The following is an 18,096-nucleotide window of genomic DNA, read 5'->3' as shown; positions in this document are numbered from 1 at the left end:
ACTTTAAGGAGGAAAGAAGGGAAATGAATGTCATATCTTCTCAAGTTTTTTTTTTTAAAAAAAACACTTTCGCTGAACACATTCTGAGGGAAGAGATTGCCTCGGGAAACAAGACTTCATCGCCTTATTTCTCTGTTTCGTGATGCCTGCTGGGAATTGTGGTCTTTCTTTTTGCCAAGGACCGGTTCTTCTCACAGACGGGGAGTTCAGCCTTCAGTTCCCAAGATCCTCTGCGAGAGCTGGCGGCGTCTAGTTCTGTTTCCCGGATGTCGCTTTCGCCGGAAGAGAAGCGAGTTTCTGTGGGGGCCGGCCATCTTGTGTGGGCAGCAAAGAAGCACGTAGGGGGTGGGCCGGGGCCTGGGCAGCATCGGAGGAGGATCCCACCCAAAGGGGTCCATCATGCCCGGACACCTGCAGGAAGGCTTCGGTTGCGTCGTCACCAACCGCTTTGACCAGCTCTTGGACGACGAATCCGACCCTTTCGAGGTGATCCAGGCGGCCGAGAGCCGCAAGAAAGAGAGCACCGGTGGGGGCGGCGGCGGCGGCGGCGGCCACCAAGGCAGTCGCGGAGGCGGCCCGGCGGCCCAAGCTAATTCATCCTCAGGCGGCGGCGGCGGCGGCGGCGGCTCGGGTCAGGTGGGCTCCGGCGGAGGGAGCGGCAGCGCGGCGAAGCAGCTGCGCAGGGAATCTCAGAAGGAGCGCAGGAACCCGCTGCCGCCCTTCGCCTCTTCGACTGGGCCCGGAGGCGCTGGGGACCGGAGAGAGGATGGAGGCGGGCAGCCTGGCTCCGCGCCTCTCAGGAAGGAAGGTGAGTGGCGGGCCGCTCTCCTCTTCTGCGGGAGGCGGCGGCGGCGGCGGCTGGGGGAGACGACTAGGGCTCCCCACAAGGTCAGCCTTTCTATCGGGCGGGCGGAGAGAAGCAGCCGAGCCTCCCCCCGTCAGGAGCAGGTCTTTCCCCTCCCCCCAGCCCCCCTTCCACCTAGCACGTGGTGCTGGAGCGGGACCCCCTCCCCTCTTTTTTTTCCCCGCTTGTCTGGCCGGAGGCAGAGAGGTGCCCGTCTCCCTCACGTGGAGGGCATGGCGAGCCTGCCTGCCTGCCTGCTTGCTTGCTTGCCCCGAGCTCCACCCTGTCCAGAATGCCCCCCCCCTTCGTGTTGACCGGCCGTCGTGGGAAGCGCGCGCCTGGTGAAAGCCGCGCGAGCTCATTAGGCGAGCCTTCCACGTTCTCTGCTCGCGGGGGATGCAGCAGCAGCAGCCTTGCCGGAGGAGGGGGGGGAGGGGGGGCGCGCGCGCCGACCTGAGTTTGGGTTTCTCCTCGCGGTGGGATGGCCCCGGCCAGGCCTGTGGAAAAAGGCTCGGGGAAGGCTGGGAGGCCCTTTCCAATCTTGGAATGGTGGCTTGAGAAATGGAGGGCGATTCTGGCCCCCTTTCAAGTTTAGTCATCCTGCCGGTGCCCCCCGTAGAAGAAGAAGGAAGAAGAAGAAGAAGAAGAAGAGGCGGCGGCGGGGGCGACAACCCCGCTGGACACGGGTTTGGGAGGAACGGAGTTTGAGTCTCGTTTGTACCTGGGCCACGTGCATTTATCTCCCGCATGTTGCTGGGCTGGTCGTTTTTGATTTCGGTTGTCTGCTGCCGCCTACTTAAGAGGCTGAACGAATAAGACAAAATGGAACTGCTGAGGTGAAATGACTTGACTGCCTCGGATTCTGGACTTGTAACTTGTTAAAAAAAAGATTTTCCACGTTGCTGGCTTTTTTTTTATTTATTTCTCCCCTCAAAGGTGATTGAATCTATGGTTTGTTTTCCTGATTTGACTGTGTCCATAGAATTGGGGCTTATTTTTAAGGTTGAAAGGCTGGGGATCTGTGGACCGTTGTTTAAACATCTTGCAACAGTGTGTAAAATTGGACTAAAAAGTGTTAAATTTCACTGTGCTTTTTTACTTGATAAAATACTTTTTTAAAGGAAATAAAAGGTGCTCTTTGAGAATGTTAAATAGTGCTAATTATATGGTTTTAGCCTTACTTTCTGCAGGAGACTGAAGCATGGTAGTATTTCTAATGGCACCCTGCTACACCAAAAAAATGTTTTGCTTATAATATATGTTAAATAATCTTAAAGATTATTTAATAGTTATCAGTCAAGTGTCCTGTGTAATGGAGCACAATTCTCAAAACCAGTCAACCTGCACTGGCAGTTGCAGAAAAGAAAGTTACCGTAGATTAGGACAGGCAATAGGAGTAGGAGGTGATTATGAGATTAGTAATTGAAATATATTGTTCTTAAATTTATTTAACAGTCTTGTATACTCCAGAGAATATTTAAATATTCAGATAGTAAAAATATTCTTCTTGAATAAAACGGTTATTAAAATACTAAACCAAGATTTGTAATGTTTTAAACTTTAATCTGGGTGTTTTTCAATGGTTATAGAAATTTGCCAGAAGCAATTTTTTTTCTAGTTCTCTGATAGTATTTGAATATGAAATTGGCTACAAGACAGACAATTACAAAAGGCTCAGTTTTCAGCATATCTTTACTGCCATCTACTGGCTGTCAGGATTTTTGCAGCTATGTTGGATAGCTGTACATTCTGCTTGAAAATTTTCATGAGTAAGACATTTAATTTTGAAAAGTTGGGCTGATAACTTTGCAACAATGTGGCAGTTCAACATTAGCACTTCTGTAATTGCCTTGATTTAACATTGCTTGGAGTTTCTGCTTGTAATTTGAAGAAATAAAAGTATATTTGTGTTTTTATCTAGATTTTTATAGAAACTCCATATACTTATGGAGATGTCTATTTTTGGAGAATTTTGGGTCAGTCTGTATAAACTTTTGAGGAATTTTTTATACAGAACTGATCTGTTTGAATCCCACTTGTTTTAAAAAGTTTGGATTATATGTTCTTTCAAAGCTTTGCCTATTTTCACATATGATAGTCTGATAGAAACCCATTTTATGACATTCCATTTTTACTTTGACAGTAACTAGTAAAAAGATTATGTTACAAAAGCTGCCTTGGTTAGATAAAAGTATACATAATGGGGACAGTCCTTATGCAGTTGGGTGAAATATAAATAGCACCTAAATAATTTCAGAAAAGATTTTTTAAAAAGAATTAGTTTTTTTTCTTTGTATATATCATCTTATAGACATCTCCAAATGGTAGAGAAGGCAAAGGACAGGCTTACATGCTGAATTCTATGGTAACTTTAAAGATGGTAGAATAGTGGCAATATATGAATGAAGAAAAATATATCATCTTATTTTCATAATGGGTTGTATGTAAGGTTGTATACAGATACTTTGCATATATTTCTATATGAAAATTGCAGCATAATTTCTAGGCATTGTAGAAAAGAGTAGGATATTAATGGTAATATTATTTGTAATATAGTAAGTAGGTTCTGCTTACAAGCATCAAATCTATCCAATTTAATATAGATTCAATAACCTTACATGGCTCTATAAAAATTCAGTAATGATTGTTCATTAGATGAGCTATTCTAATTGAATCAGAATGCAACTATAATTTAGGCACTTGAAAGAGAAATGTTCATTTACATGAAGTTTATTTCACCTGCATATTTTTTTTATCCAATGATTGGGATTGTTCTAAACATTATTGAAAAAGTTTGGTGTATATCCAGATTTTGAGGTACCTGTTACATATGATTGGATGTGCATGATGCAGTTTACAAATGTCTAATAAGTGTTCATTAAATCTAAAATGCTCAGTTGAGCTGCATGGAAATGGTTTCATTTATACCATCCAATAGAATATCTTTATATTACCAGCAGATATACAATATATACAAGGGACGCGGTGGCTCAGTGGGTTAGGACGCTGAGCTTGTCGATCAGAAGGTCGGCAGTTTGGCGGGTCGAATCCCGAGTGCTGCGTAACAGAGTGAGCACCTGTTACTCATCCCAGCTTCTGCCAACCTAGCAGTTCAAAAGCACGTAAAAATGCAAGTAGAAAAATAGGGACCACTACGGTGGGAAGGTAACAGAGTTCCGTGCGCCTTTGGCGTCTAGTCATGCCGGCCACATGACCATGGAGACGTCCTCGGACAAGCGCTGGCTCTTCGGCTTTGAAACAGAGATGAGCACCGGCCCCTAGAGTCGGAAACGACTAGCACGCATGTGCCGGGGAACCTTTACCTTTACCTTTATACAATATATGGCAACACCATTAATAATAGGAAAGTCAAAAATACTATTTTGCTTTTATTCTGTACAACAGTTGCAGCAGTGAAAATTATAGGTTTGGCCTTGGATCCAGACTAAATTAATTCAATTTTAATCCAGCTGAGATAAAAGATAAGTTATGTCTGAAACATTAGTCAGGAACTAAAGCAAAAAGGTAGCATAGTCCTTCAGAAAACTAGTATGCCTTGGCAAGGCAACTAAGAAATGCTTTCCAATTTCTTTGGATTCAAAGTGGCAAGAGAAAAGTAAACTTGGCCTGATTAAAAGTGAGGGGAAAGCCAAGGAATACTTCACACATAATGGTGACTAGATAGGTATGAAGTTCAGTGTCAAGCATTCACTGGCGCCCTTTAATCAGAAGTAATAAATAGTATGTAGCTTCAGGACTTGGCTTGGTCTGAAATGCAGGCTTACCATATTAAAAGATATAGTCACTAATGATATCCCTGTTTCGGATTCTGGGATTCTTGGACATTTCTCTTTCAACACATCCTGTTGTGCCTCTGAGTATTAGGCATGGCTAATAGTTTTCATAAGCAATATTTTACTGATATTTCTTGTACTCCTTCTAGCAACTTAGAATTGTTTTATATTGTGATATATGTGACAGTTTTAGAACTCCTTGGTTTAGCATTCAGCAGAACTTTTGAATCCAATTCATAATATATGAGTGGATTTATAGCCCATAATATTTTGCCAACGATAGTATTATTTGAAGCCACCATTGTTCTCAGGAAGAGGAAAAGCCAACTTTTAATATAAAAATCATTTCTGTTTCTTTGTTTGAATGAAACTTTGGCACTGTTAGCCAATTGGTTTCAAGCAGTGTGGTGGAATTATTGTGAAGGAATTACTGGCACTCTTGACAGCTCCCAGGCAAAGAATAAAATATATTGCATGCTGAGACCTAGTGCTTTCAGTTGCAGAATGTTGCATGTTGGGAGGGGATTACTGTAGCAGATTAGTGCATTACTACAGAGATAATTATTTCTATGAAGTCATATTTCCAGCTTCCTTATCACTTATAAGTGAACATCTACTTTCTGTTATAACGAACTTGATAAGTATTAAAGCAGAGGAAGAAATGGTGGCTCTCCCACTTCCTAATTGTAACTGATTCTCCACATCCTATAAAGATTTCTGAAATAGAAATTATTGATCAGATTAACTTAATTAAATCTCACTATTTTCTTAAATAAGGAAAAAATATTCTGGAATTAGACTGATCTCTCCCAAAATAAATCTTTTGCAAACTATTCCAAGTATGCAAGACTGCAATTAGGGAAACAAGTAACTTGATTGTTTCACTAAAGAATACTACTTGTGAATTTTATTTAATGGAAACAAGAATGAATATTTTAATAAATATTGTTTCATATGTGTACGAGATTAATTTCAGCTTTTCCAGCTTGTAGCTTGAAGGATTATAAATACCTGTAGAGCTAGTTGACCACAATTCCTATAAGATAATAACTGTAAGAACTGCTAACAAAATCAGCTATACAATACAGTCTTCTATCAGAAAACTATTGTTTATTACATGTTAATAATACCTATATGTTAAAAGAATACCAGTTGCTTGGTGGAGATCAGTAAATAATTGACTGATGCAGATTCCCTTCTATTTTAGGGATAAGACGAATTGGCAGAAGGCCTGATCAGCAACAGCCTCAGGGAGAGGGCAAGCCTATTGAGAGGAGGCAGGAGAGACGGCCTCCTCGTGAACGACGATTTGATAAACCTGCCGAAGAAAAGGGTGAAGGAGGAGAATTTTCTGTTGATAAGTAAGGATTGTGCATTTTAAGATTGTTTAGAGGGGACGGTTGTGTGTTAGGATAATCAACATATTAACTTACTGATGAATGTAATTCAAAGTAACTTAATTAGGAAGCACAGAACATTTGCTTTTAGAAAAACAGGTTTCTTCATACATTTTAATTAAAATATTGTGAGTCACTTAATTTCAAGTAGACTGTGACAATACTTTTTAAAGCATATTAACAGTTTAAAGGGCCTCACATAGTCCCTATTCTATTTCTGCTTTTATAATAGACCCATTATTGATCGTCCTATGCGTGGTCGTGGTGGTCTTGGAAGAGGTGGTCGTGGTGGAAGAGGACGTGGAATGGGCAGAGGAGATGGCTTTGACTCTAGAGGCAAACGTGAATTTGATAGGCATAGTGGAAGCGACAGATCGTAAGTCTTAAAAACTCTGTAGCTTCTCTTTCAAAATATATTCTATACAAATATTTTGCAAATTTGCCTTTGAATTTCTGTATCCCAGCACTATTGTGTTAACTCAGTTTTGTTAGTTCTCATTCACATTTCAGTGGTCTAAAGCACGAAGACAAGCGTGGTGGGAGTGGATCACACAACTGGGGAACTGTCAAAGATGAACTGACGTTAGTATTTTATTTTAAGCTTATATTTAGAATAAATTATAAGCAAAATTATACATAGCTTTAAGATTACAAGATGACATAATGAAAATACAGAAATTATGTTTAATGTTCCACATCCTTAGCTAGAAAGCAGTAGTCACGATGAAAGGAGCATAAATCTTTTTTTGAAAACCTAATATTATGCAATAGGATAGAAATTATCATTTTGAGGCTGATGCCAACTGTATGTCTGCTAAACTTCATAATCTCACCTGTATTTTATTAGGGCATACATTTTTTAGAAAACAAAGGAATATATTTATTTGGGGAAAATTTGAACCTTGAGAAGGACCTTACAATTTTTCATAAATTTAAACTTTGTTTTGGCAAGTATGTTAGAAGTACTAATTGGAGACAATAACTTATTTTAAACTCTATAGTGACTTGGATCAATCGCATGCGACAGAGGAAACACCAGAAGGAGAGGAACATCCCCCTGCTGACTCAGAAAATAAGTAAATATTAAATTGTCACGTTTTCTTCTATTACTTAAACAAAAGTTAGTGATGATTTCTTTGTGCTGACCTTGGAATGTATGAATGATCTTGGGGAAAGAGATGCTGCCTAGGAAACAAGAGAAACGAGAAAGGGGGAGCCCCCAATAGCTTAATAGCCAAAGGAAGAAACTAGGAATGGTCTAATTCAGCGGTCTTCAAACTCGGCCCTTTTATCACTTGTGGACTTCAACTCCCAGTATTCTTTAGTCAGGCACGCTGGCTGAGGAATTCTGAGAGTTGAAGTCCACAAGTCATAAAAGGGCCAGGTTTGAAGACTCCTGGACTAATTGATCAGATGGTAGTTAAAAGATAGCAGTGGGAAGTTTGTACCTAGCAGTGGGAAGTTTGTACCTTTAAACTTGCAAGATTGTGTTGATGTAACTTTTGACTTTGGTTGTTGGAAGCCAGCATTGAAGATTGCAAATGGTGATTATGTGACCGTAGGAAGCTGTGATGTTAAGTGCAGACCAGTTGCAAGAACCATAACTGAGGATCGCTTTTAAGTCCCTCTCAGTCAGCACCATTGTAACTCCCAAAGGTTATTGAATAAGTAGTTGTAAAATGGGGACTATCTGTATTTAAACTGTCTTATATAAGTTGATCATATCTAGTGTTTTTGACGTTTACGTTGGGGGAAAAAAATAGAACCCTCATTTATGGTACAGACCTATTTCAGGGTGACGATCCCATATGGCAGCAAACAACCAAAACACAACTCTCCATTTCTAAGTAAGCAATAAAAAGATTCATTAAGCACAAATACTACTGTTTTAATATGTGAAGAATCAAGGAAAAAGAGGCTGAAAATGCATTTCTAAGTGGCTGAAGAGGGGAAAAATAGTGTTGCCACTATCCTAAACAGGTTGTTCACTCTGCTATATATGTATTACAATTATGTGTGCTATAACCAGTTCCCAAAATGTCCGTGAGTAGCATTTAAATTGATGAGCAGATAATCTTGACCTATGACCATTTGTTCTGCGACCACCCAAAGCTATCGCACCACTGAACTAATGTTTATAACTGCTCCTTGGAGTTCCAGCCGTATTGACACCCCACGGCCACGTGATTATGATCTGCGCACTTGCAACCAGCTCACACTTACAACCAATTGCAGGCCCTGTGACCGTGTGATCACCATTTGCAATCTTCCCTGCCTGTCAGAAAGAAAATGGGGAAGCCAGCAGGGAAGCTTCCAGGTTGCTGGAGTAAATCTCCTCCGCCTGAGGACCTTTCCCCATCCTCTCTGTGCTGTGCCTCCCTGGCAGCCTTTCCTGGACCCCTTCCTCCCCTGCTCGGCAACAGCTACTTATCCCTTTGTTGGCCTGAGATTTTCTGCAGGCTTCCCCATTGATTTTGGTTATGGGGAAACTGGCAGGAAACTGCCTTGTCTAATGACATGGCTGTTGGTTAACAAGTGGGACTGCCGGGTGATTGCTGTTGTTAAGTAATGCACTGTGCTTTTACTACTACATCATTTAGCGACAGAAATTCCAGTCCTAATTGCCATAATAAGTCAAGACTACCGGTAGTTTTGACTGAAATCTTCTGCCAAATTAAAAATTGGCAGTTTTAAAAAGGGTTGTAAAACTTAGCCTTGCTACTATTGTGCATAGTCTCACTGTTTAGAGTGTCTCTGTTATTAATGTGGATGTACGTACAAATCACAAAATGCTCCACCGAAAGCAGTTTTAGTGCCCTTAATTAGTTATCGCTTTAATACAAAAAAAGAAGTAAACATTTAAAAAATGCAAGACATATTACATATAGAGGAAATCATTCACCTGATATTTAAATACATCATGAAATCTTATATGGAGCCAGGTCATTGGCAGAAAGTTAACACGTGCTTTTTGTTCAATATTAGTTACACTGCCTTGGATAACAAATTTCATAATCTGCAAGATTTTGTTATTAGTGGCTTTTGATGTTCATAAATCATGGGGTTATAGCAGGTACAGTGTAACAACTATTTCAGCCAAAAGGCTAGTAATGTACCATACTTTGGCTTTCTATGATTTAGTGAATACTCTGTTTCAAGGGCATAGAGCAGAAATTAGTACACATAAAATGGGAAGAACTTGGGGTGTGTGTGTGTATGTGTGTGAATAAAATATACCTCTACTTCAAAAGAATACTTATTTCTGGAGTTGTATATAAAGGATTTAATGGAAATTAAGAGTGATTGTGGGCAATTCTTCAATTTGTACTTCAAATTGCTAACATACGCTGGATCATGGAGAAAGCTAGAGAGTTCCAGAAAAACATCTACTTCTGCTTCATTGACTATGCTAAAGCCTTTGATTGTGTGGATCATAACAAACTCTGGCAAGTCCTTAAAGAGATGGGCATACCGGACCATCTTATTTGTCTCTTGAGAAATCTATATGCAGGCCAAGAAGCAACAGTGAGAACTGGACACGGAACCACTGATTGGTTCAAAATTGGGAAAGGAGTCCGGCAAGGCTGTATACTGTCGCCTTGCCTATTTAACTTATATGCAGAGCACATCATGAGAAAGGCAGGGCTAGATGAATCAAAAGTTGGAATTAAGATTGCTGGAAGAAACATCAACAACCTAAGATATGCAGATGATACCACTCTAATGGCAGAAAGTGAAGAAGAACTAAAGAGCCTCTTGTTGCGGGTGAAGAAGGAGAGTGCAAAACTTGGGTTGAAACTAAACATTAAGAAAACCAAGATCATGGCATCTGGCCCTCTCAATTCCTGGCAAATAGATGGGGAAGAAATGGAGGTAGTGACAGATTTTATTTTCCTGGGTTCCAAGATCACTGCAGATGGGGACTGTAGTCAAGAAATTAAAAGACGCTTGCTCCTCGGGAGGAAAGCCATGGCAAATCTAGACAGCACACTAAAAAGCAGAGACATCATCCTGTCAACAAAAGTGCGTATAGTCAAGGCTATGGTCTTTCCAGTTGCAATGTATGGCAGTGAAAGTTGGACCATAAGAAAGGCTGAGCGCCAAAGAATTGAAGCCTTTGAACTATGGTGCTGGAGAAGACTCCTGCGAGTTCCTTGGACTGCAAGGCAATCAAACCGGTCAGTCCTAGAGGAGATCAACCCTGACTGCTCTTTAGAAGGCCAGATCCTGAAGCTAAAACTCAAATACTTTGGCCACCTAATGAGAAGGAAGGACTCACTGGAGAAGAGCCTAATGCTGGGAAAGATTGAGGGCAATAGAAGAAGGGGACGACAGAGAATGAGGTGGCTGGATGGAGTCATTGAAGCAGTAGGCGTGAGTTTAGATGGACTCCAAAAGATGGTAGAGGACAGGAAGGCCTGGAGGAACATTGTCCATAGGGTCGCGATGGGTCGGACACGACTTCGCAACTAACAACAACAACAACAGTATGGAACTTCTAGTTTGTAGCTAATGGTCAGCACTGTATTTATCTGTAATGAGTAAATCAGGATGCTACATATCAAGCATTCCAAGAGAATATCTGTAGCTCAGGATTGAACTGGAGTCCTTGGTGCTCTCTAAGCTTGGTTGTTTGCTTGCAGTCATTTTATTACTCAATGCACTAGTTGGGTAATGAAATATTTGCAAGGAAACAACCAAGCTCAGAAAACACCAAAGTCTCCATAGTATCAACCATTGTTTTTGAACTTGAAAGGTATGGCTGATAATAAAATTGAAAGTAATAGCAACATTTCATCATCAGAATAAAATTTTGTGGTAAAAATATATTCAGGCTGTATGTGCTGTTTTTAGGTGTTTTTCAATTTTTTTTTCTTGTGTTTCGATTTCACCCCTTAGAAACTTGTGTTTGTGTTAATTAAGTGCTTGACATTCATATTTATCATAGGGAAAATGAAGTAGAAGAAGTTAAGGAAGAAGGTCCTAAAGAAATGACTCTTGATGAATGGAAAGCTATTCAGAATAAGGATCGTGCAAAAGTTGAATTCAACATCCGTAAACCAAATGAAGGTGCTGATGGACAATGGAAAAAAGGCTTTGTTCTGCACAAGTCAAAGAGTGAGGAGGTAGGTACAAATTATTTTTATTGTATATTTATACATATAAGAATAATTGGCTTAAGACAATGTAACCATATATTTTCTAAATCTGATTTCAGAAAGAACAGATATTTGGTTAACTATTGTCCATTTTACTTTGAAACACAATTTTGTATCTTTTGCAGTTGAAAAATTAACCCAATGAACAAAATCTTACATTGTAATACTCCAGTGTTTAGCCTTGTGTGTAGCCCTCATAGACTTTCTAAAAAAATCATTTTGGGCTCGATTATGGTTATAAGTAAAGCACTACTCGTATCTTGCATCCTGGGCTTTTGCCTGGTTAATTGTAGAATAGTTACTCATGTATACATATTCACATGTGGGAGTCATTATCTTCCTTTTGTTTTTATTCCTTGCCCATTGACGTACAACTTGCTTCAGACAAAGGGGATGACAGAAATGCAGGGGAGTCAGCTGGAGTCTAATGAGGTACTTTATGGCTTATTTTTACCTAATGGATAAGGAACTCTCTATGTTCAAATTTGAAGATATTTTTAAAGAAAACCATTGAAAATGTTAATAAAGCTCTTGATGAATTCATTAATACCTTTTTTGTAACTAGTTTGATTGCTGACCAATCAGGATTTGTTCCTTTTTGTGCCAGCCTGCTTGCCCACAAGTTCAAATAATGTTAGTTTCTCAAGCCCATATTTTTATCATGATGACTGTATACATCCATGGCAATACTCCGATTCTCTAATTTTTTTTCCTGAAGAACAAAATTCTGACGGGATTTCAGTATTTGATTCCAGTTATTGGTAGGTTGATCTATGTTCCTTTTTCATTATTAGATGTATTCAGTAATAGCTGCTAAGGAATAGTACTAGGTAACATTGTCACAGCATCTGCTTTTCCTGTTCAAGTAGTTTGCTGTGGCTTATGTAGCTGAAACCATTTCAACCCAATGCATATTGCCAGACTGTGTTCTCCCATTCACAGAATAGGATGCTTCAAGTTCTAAATGATACTGTTATTGGACAAGGGATAATAGCAGTTTTTGCACTCCTCTGATTATAAGGCTCCCATTTTATTTGAATTTTAACTGTATAATTTTCTTGGTTATGGTTTGCTTGTATATTATGTATATATAAATGTGCTCTGGGCAATCTCATCATAGTGTGCTGGAATGGGATTTTGCCCAGAAGTATGGACAAGATGGTTTCCATCAAGTCAACTATTTTAAAGTATGCTTGGTGTCAGTTGATATTGAGATCTGGCATTTTCTTTTAACTATGTTTGATCTCTAGAAGATAGGACAATTTTTAATCAAGTGTATAGTTTTTTGTGTTCTGATTCATTTGCTTTATAGCTAGGTAATTGAATCTTCTCTGCAAATCCATAGCTCTAGGCTGGAGTTCTGGCATAATATTTCAGAGTATAATAATTATAGGGTTTCATAACTTCACCTGTTAAAAATGCAGTTTTGACACACAGTTTTGTGTACATTCAAATGTGGTTCACGTTCCATTCTAATGTTGATTTGTCTGGTTTGCAGCCTACTAGTGTAAGTAATATGAATGAAGTGCTATATAATTTTAAGCCATACCAGTTAAACCTGAATTACTTGATTTTGTTATAGACTCATGCTGAGGAGTCTGTAATGGATCACCATTTCCGCAAGCCAGCAAATGATATCACGTCCCAACTGGAGATCAATTTTGGGGATCTTGGTCGTCCTGGGCGTGGTGGTAGAGGTGGAAGAGGTGGTCGTGGACGTGGGGGAAGGGCTAACCGTGGAAGCAGAACTGACAAGGTAATAACTGATTTCAATAAATGAAATGTCAACTTACTGAGGCCAATGTTTTATGGAACTGAAGTGCTTCTAAAATGGTGCACAACGTTGCAAGTCTAGCTTTGCACAACTTTGTAAAAATAAAGTTATATCTGAAGGAGTAAGAAGCTACTTTTGGGCAGATGATTATGTAATAGTTTTATGGCTGAAATGTCAAATACATTACCTTTTCCTCAGTTTCGCTTAAGAGATTGGAATAGGGTATGAGAACTCGATAACTCCTTAAGTGCTAGAGGGATTAATTATTATCTTTTCCACTTAAGTTGCAGCCGACACCCCTTCCTCCAAAATTGTAGCAAGAGGAGGGAGGAAGTTAAGCCCTTTTGCATGCACTAAAGCTACTTCACTTCTTTTTTTTATATTTCCATGATATGTATTACATGATCTCAGAGTTACAGATAACAGTACTTTCTTTCAAATATAAATTTTCTCATTCATGAAATTAATTTCTTTGTTCCATTCGGTTTTGCATTCTTTGAAATTAAAAAAAAAATGTTATCACAGATAACAATAAAATGTCTTAATTCCAGATTTGTATATCCCAAGCAGGAATGAGATTATGTTACATTGTATGCATTTTTCTCTTTGTTTCTTCTTAATTTTGGGTTTGGGTTTCAAATCTGCGCCAGAATTTCCACTAGCTATTCAGAGCAATTTGAGATTTGGGGGATGGAAGATGGGCACTGCATGAAAAAGTGCCAACTACCCTGATTTCATCAACAAACAAGTGTTTAATGTTCTCACTTCAGCAACATATATACTAACAGAAGAATGCTTAATAAATAATTGTGCTTGTTCTCTTTTAGCTGGTTAAAGAGTTTGATGTGATCCACACACCCAACCAGGTTGGTGGCTTGATAATTTTATAACATCTTATGAGTACAGTAATGCTAGGGCTAGTGCTCTTCCTAGATTTCCTTCCCTCGAGTGTAGTGTATTCTTTTAAGCAGCAAATCATTTTGAGATCTCTGCTCCTCTGACTTTGGAATTATTTTGCCAAGGATTCTTTTACTATCCCTTGTGACTAATCTTCACAGAGTTGAAGTATGTATCACTGCACCTTGTAATGTTAAGTGCCAACGTTTTAGTTAAATGCTACATTCTTTCTGTCTCCTGCCCTTCATCTTCATTAATCATAGTCTCTTGTTATTTTGAGGGTCAAGAAAACCTTTTCTTTATGTAGGTCATTCACACTGTGATAATTTTATACCCATGTATAAAATATATTGGTTAACCCTTGCAACTGTTCACGATAGCAAAATGGGTACTTGATGATTTCCCCTATAGAAAGGATATTGCATAGAACAGACACCATTACTAAAAGGGGATTATGTTAATAAGTAATTCACGTACAGCAGTATGTGCAACTTACTTGTGTAACTTTACTACTTTCTGTATGTTTTATTTGTTATACATATTCAAATGTCTTAAATACTAGAGCTAAAGAAAGTGCTATATTTACTATCAGAATGATGGACCCCCTTTTTCCTTTCAGTCAAGTGCTTCTGCTCCTGATGTTGATGATCCAGAAGCTTTCCCGGCTTTGTCCTAAACTGGATGCCCTAAGCCAACCCTGCCTCTTGTTGGGCCCTTCTCTACAAGGCTTGCATGCTTAAGGATCCTAAAACCAACTTAAGATATTAAAACGGGGACTCTCATTCATGCCATTCACACCTGAAGACTGAATTTTACCTGTTTTGAAATGAACTTCTCTTGCTACACAGAAGCAACAATATGGTAGTCAGTTTTGTATTTAGAAATGTAATGGTAGCAGGGATGTTTTCATAATTTTTTTCAGAAATTATGCATTCTTCATGGATACTTTTTTGTATTGCTGCTTGAAAATATGCGTTTCCAAACTTGAAATATAGGTGTGAACAGTGTGTACCAGTTAAAGCTTTCACTTCATTTATTTTATTTTTTTTAAAATTAGGGTTAGATGTGCTTTCCCTAAACTACAAACAATTATAACTCTTGCACACTATATTTCTTTTAATACTGCTTAGCAGATGGTTTTCAGTCCACGGTCAGCTGGGATATGTATAAAAATAATATGGAAACTTGTTAGTACTGTGTGGAAAACTAACTTCTGGAGCATTTTGAGTTTTTAATACTTAAGTCAAACTTGGAAAGTCCATTTTCTTCTATCTTTGGTAGTTTGTGTATTCAAAATCTTTATACAAAATTGATATCAGATACTTGAAAAATAATCAAAGCACATTGGTTTATATTCTCAATACCTGCTTGTGAATCCAGCAGCTCTGGTTGGATAATTGGCCTATGCCATTTTTTAACAAAATCCATGTTGCACCTCTCATTCACCCTTTCTTCAAGAAAACTAGTTGTCTGTTTGGTAAACGTTGTTAAAACTTGTTAATATTGTTGCTACCAAAAATATTCTGTAGAGTGGAGCAACTTTTTTTCAAGACATGGAAGCTTGGGAACACAGTGGTATCTTATTTCTTAATATAGTTGGTTTAAACTACAGTTGATACACTGTGGCAGTGCTATAAATCTACATTAAAATGCATCCTCTTGGGTGCATCTAAACACTGTTCCACTAGCATGCAACCCTGATTCTGAAGAAGAAACCAAAGGGCACTGTATACTTCTTGGGAAAAGGATTATTTGACTTGTTTAAATTGGAGAACCGAGACCATGAAAGTGGGACAGCAGTAGTCTGCGTGGGACATAAACCAAACCTCACCACCCAATTGAAATGTGGATCTTGCTCTATGGCTTCAGCTTTTGGCCTTGCCTAGCTGAGAAGTGAATGTTTTATTTTTTGATGTGGGGGGTGATTGTAAGCTCTCCTTTCCACTGTAGAATTTTCTTAATATTTTAACTTAATCCCTGTGAACGAGAATGTTACCACTTTCAAAACATGAAAGGACTTGAGCAAATAATAAAAAAGGACTACTTTGCCTTTCTGTCTACAACACTTGTTAGGAGATCAGAACTGAAATATCCATTTATTTCAAGGTTTTGCTGAGTATCTAGTACCATTGGTGGGTTTCTTAAGGAATTGGAAATAATATCCCTTTTTTAAAAACGGGGTGGGCAAAAAGTATTGAACTAAAGCATAAACAGTATTGAGATGGTGCATTATCTGAATAATTTTTGTGAATATTTATGTATGCAAAGGTTACTACATTGAATCCGATTCTTGATGCGTTTAAATTTCAGCATTGTGATCAGGAAGTAGGGACGGAGAAGCGGATTTTTAAATGAGTCCAGTATTTGCCATCAAGGAAGATTTTAAAGCACACACACCCTTCAACCCTCTTCCTTTCCCCAATGTATTGGTTCTTACTTCCCAATTACTGATTTTGGAGATAGTCACATTTCTTAAGTCAATAGGTGCATTGTTTTTTCCCCATCCAAATGCATCTCATAGCACAGATTATTTTTGGAAGATACTTGGTGTTGTCTGTATCCTTAAAAAAAAACAACCCAATTCTTATTTCCTGCACAAATATGCTAGTGTCCAAATACATACTTATTAAGTATGTTGTTGTTCATGAATACTCCCAATCTAACTCTTTTGACTGCCAAACTTTAATTCTGGACAGCCATATTTGCAATGCCAGTTTGGTACTTGACGCGACATCTTCAGCTTCTAATACAGAGGCCCCCAATCTTTTGGGCACCAGGAACCGGTTCTGTGGAGAAAGGTTTTCCCACAGACCAGAGGGGGTTGGGGACCCCTGTTCTAATGTAATATAGAGTCAATCTAGAAATGCTGTTTAAAGATGGCCCATTTGCTGGCTTTTAGTAGCTGTGTACTTAACTTGTGTTGAGCTGTGAAAATGCTTTCATTAATATTGGTGCATTTTAGCAAAGTAAAGGTTTATTTTCATGCTCTTTTACAAAAGTGCTATTAAATTGGCATTGTGAATGTTTTCAGTCCCAGGCATCTTGCCAATTTTCTAGCTGAAACCATCTACATGTCTTTTTCAGGGAATGGTCCCCTTGCGGTGGAGCCATTAGCAGCTGTGAGCATAGCTTTAGCAAATAATTACTCGCATAGTTAATTTTAATATTAGCTATTAAATGAATTGGGCTTTGTATCATTCTCTTGCTTGTTTGTGTTGCTATTGCTCCATTTTTTTTAGAGCAAGCCTCCCTTAAAATGTGATACTAATTATGATTGATTTATTAAATGTTTGAGCATGAAAGTTCATCTTGTACCAGACTACTGGCAGAAAAGTTAAAATGAATAAACTGAAAGAGCACAAGCCCTTCTAAGGTAACCCTAAATATTAACTATATGTCTATCATGGATATACATTTTGTTAGACAGATACTGCGTCTGATCAGATGGTTACATTTTGCCCTGAAAATTACTAACTATCCTGTTGGCTTAATAAAAGCAGGACTGAGGCTTTTGGCTGTCTTGAGTGCTCAAAGTTTAGATACATATTCACTTTTGATTAAAATGCTAACTGCAAAATTACTGGTAAGAAAATTAGGGACTGTTAGTGACCTCCCCCCCCCCAACTTTGATTTGAAATGATGTATTTTTTTTTTAAAATGGTGAGATCTTATATGGTAATCTTTTATATTTTAACAAATGTGAGCTAAATGTCTTCATGCGCACATGACTTAAGGTAGATTAGTTGCTTAAAGAACAGTTGCTTCATCCTCCTCTGTAATCCGGGAGAAGATTTAAAGAGTTATGAATAGCAGTGGGGAGCATCAGAGAAAGTATCTGAAGATGAGGAGATTGCCTGCCTGCTTGCCTGCGGCTCAGGTGCATTGAATGTGAGAGAGTGCTGGTGTTATCAGCTCTGGGTTTGTAATTTAATATTTACAAGTACTGTGTTTCCCCGAAAGTAAGACCTACCCCCCCCAATAAGCCTTAATTTTGGGGCGAAGCACACCTAAAAGACAAGCCTGGGTGGGGGTGTGGGGCTGCCCCATGTGCCCTGCACCCACTTACCTTACAACCAGGCCTCTCTGCCGGCCCATTTCTGTGGAGTCCCCAGGCCTGCATTTTGCAATCAGAGGCCTTTCTGGAAGGCCACTGCAGCCGAGAACTGAGCTATGGATTCAATCCATACTCGGTTCTCAGCTGCAGGTGGCCGCCTGGAAAGGCTTGCAAAAT

At 39.1% G+C, this 18,096-nt stretch overlaps 1 protein-coding gene across 3 annotated transcripts in view; it reads left to right on the top strand.

The window, feature by feature from the left end:
- Positions 1-277: 277 nt before the first annotated feature.
- The window catches only part of SERBP1 (SERPINE1 mRNA binding protein 1), a 31,815-nt gene continuing 13,996 nt past the window's right edge, over positions 278-18,096 (top strand). Inside the window, exons 1-10 of one of the 3 annotated variants that reach the window (XM_081322898.1) lie at positions 278-808; positions 5,846-5,999; positions 6,268-6,411; positions 6,528-6,617; positions 7,037-7,111; positions 10,984-11,161; positions 11,579-11,626; positions 12,777-12,950; positions 13,796-13,834; positions 14,485-15,916. In XM_081322898.1, the coding sequence (XP_081179024.1) occupies positions 400-808; positions 5,846-5,999; positions 6,268-6,411; positions 6,528-6,617; positions 7,037-7,111; positions 10,984-11,161; positions 11,579-11,626; positions 12,777-12,950; positions 13,796-13,834; positions 14,485-14,541 (1,368 nt within the window). In that variant the 5' untranslated portion in view covers positions 278-399 and the 3' untranslated portion in view covers positions 14,542-15,916. Of the gene's footprint in view, positions 809-5,845; positions 6,000-6,267; positions 6,412-6,527; positions 6,618-7,036; positions 7,112-10,983; positions 11,162-11,578; positions 11,627-12,776; positions 12,951-13,795; positions 13,835-14,484; positions 15,917-18,096 lie in introns of those variants that run through there. The other 2 variants (XR_014025836.1, XM_081322897.1) reach the window with 2 other exon arrangements.

Source organism: Vipera berus (genome assembly GCF_964194415.1).
Source record: "Vipera berus genome assembly, chromosome: 3".
NCBI lineage: Eukaryota > Metazoa > Chordata > Lepidosauria > Squamata > Viperidae > Vipera > Vipera berus.
This window is presented reverse-complemented; position numbering and strand designations above follow the sequence as displayed.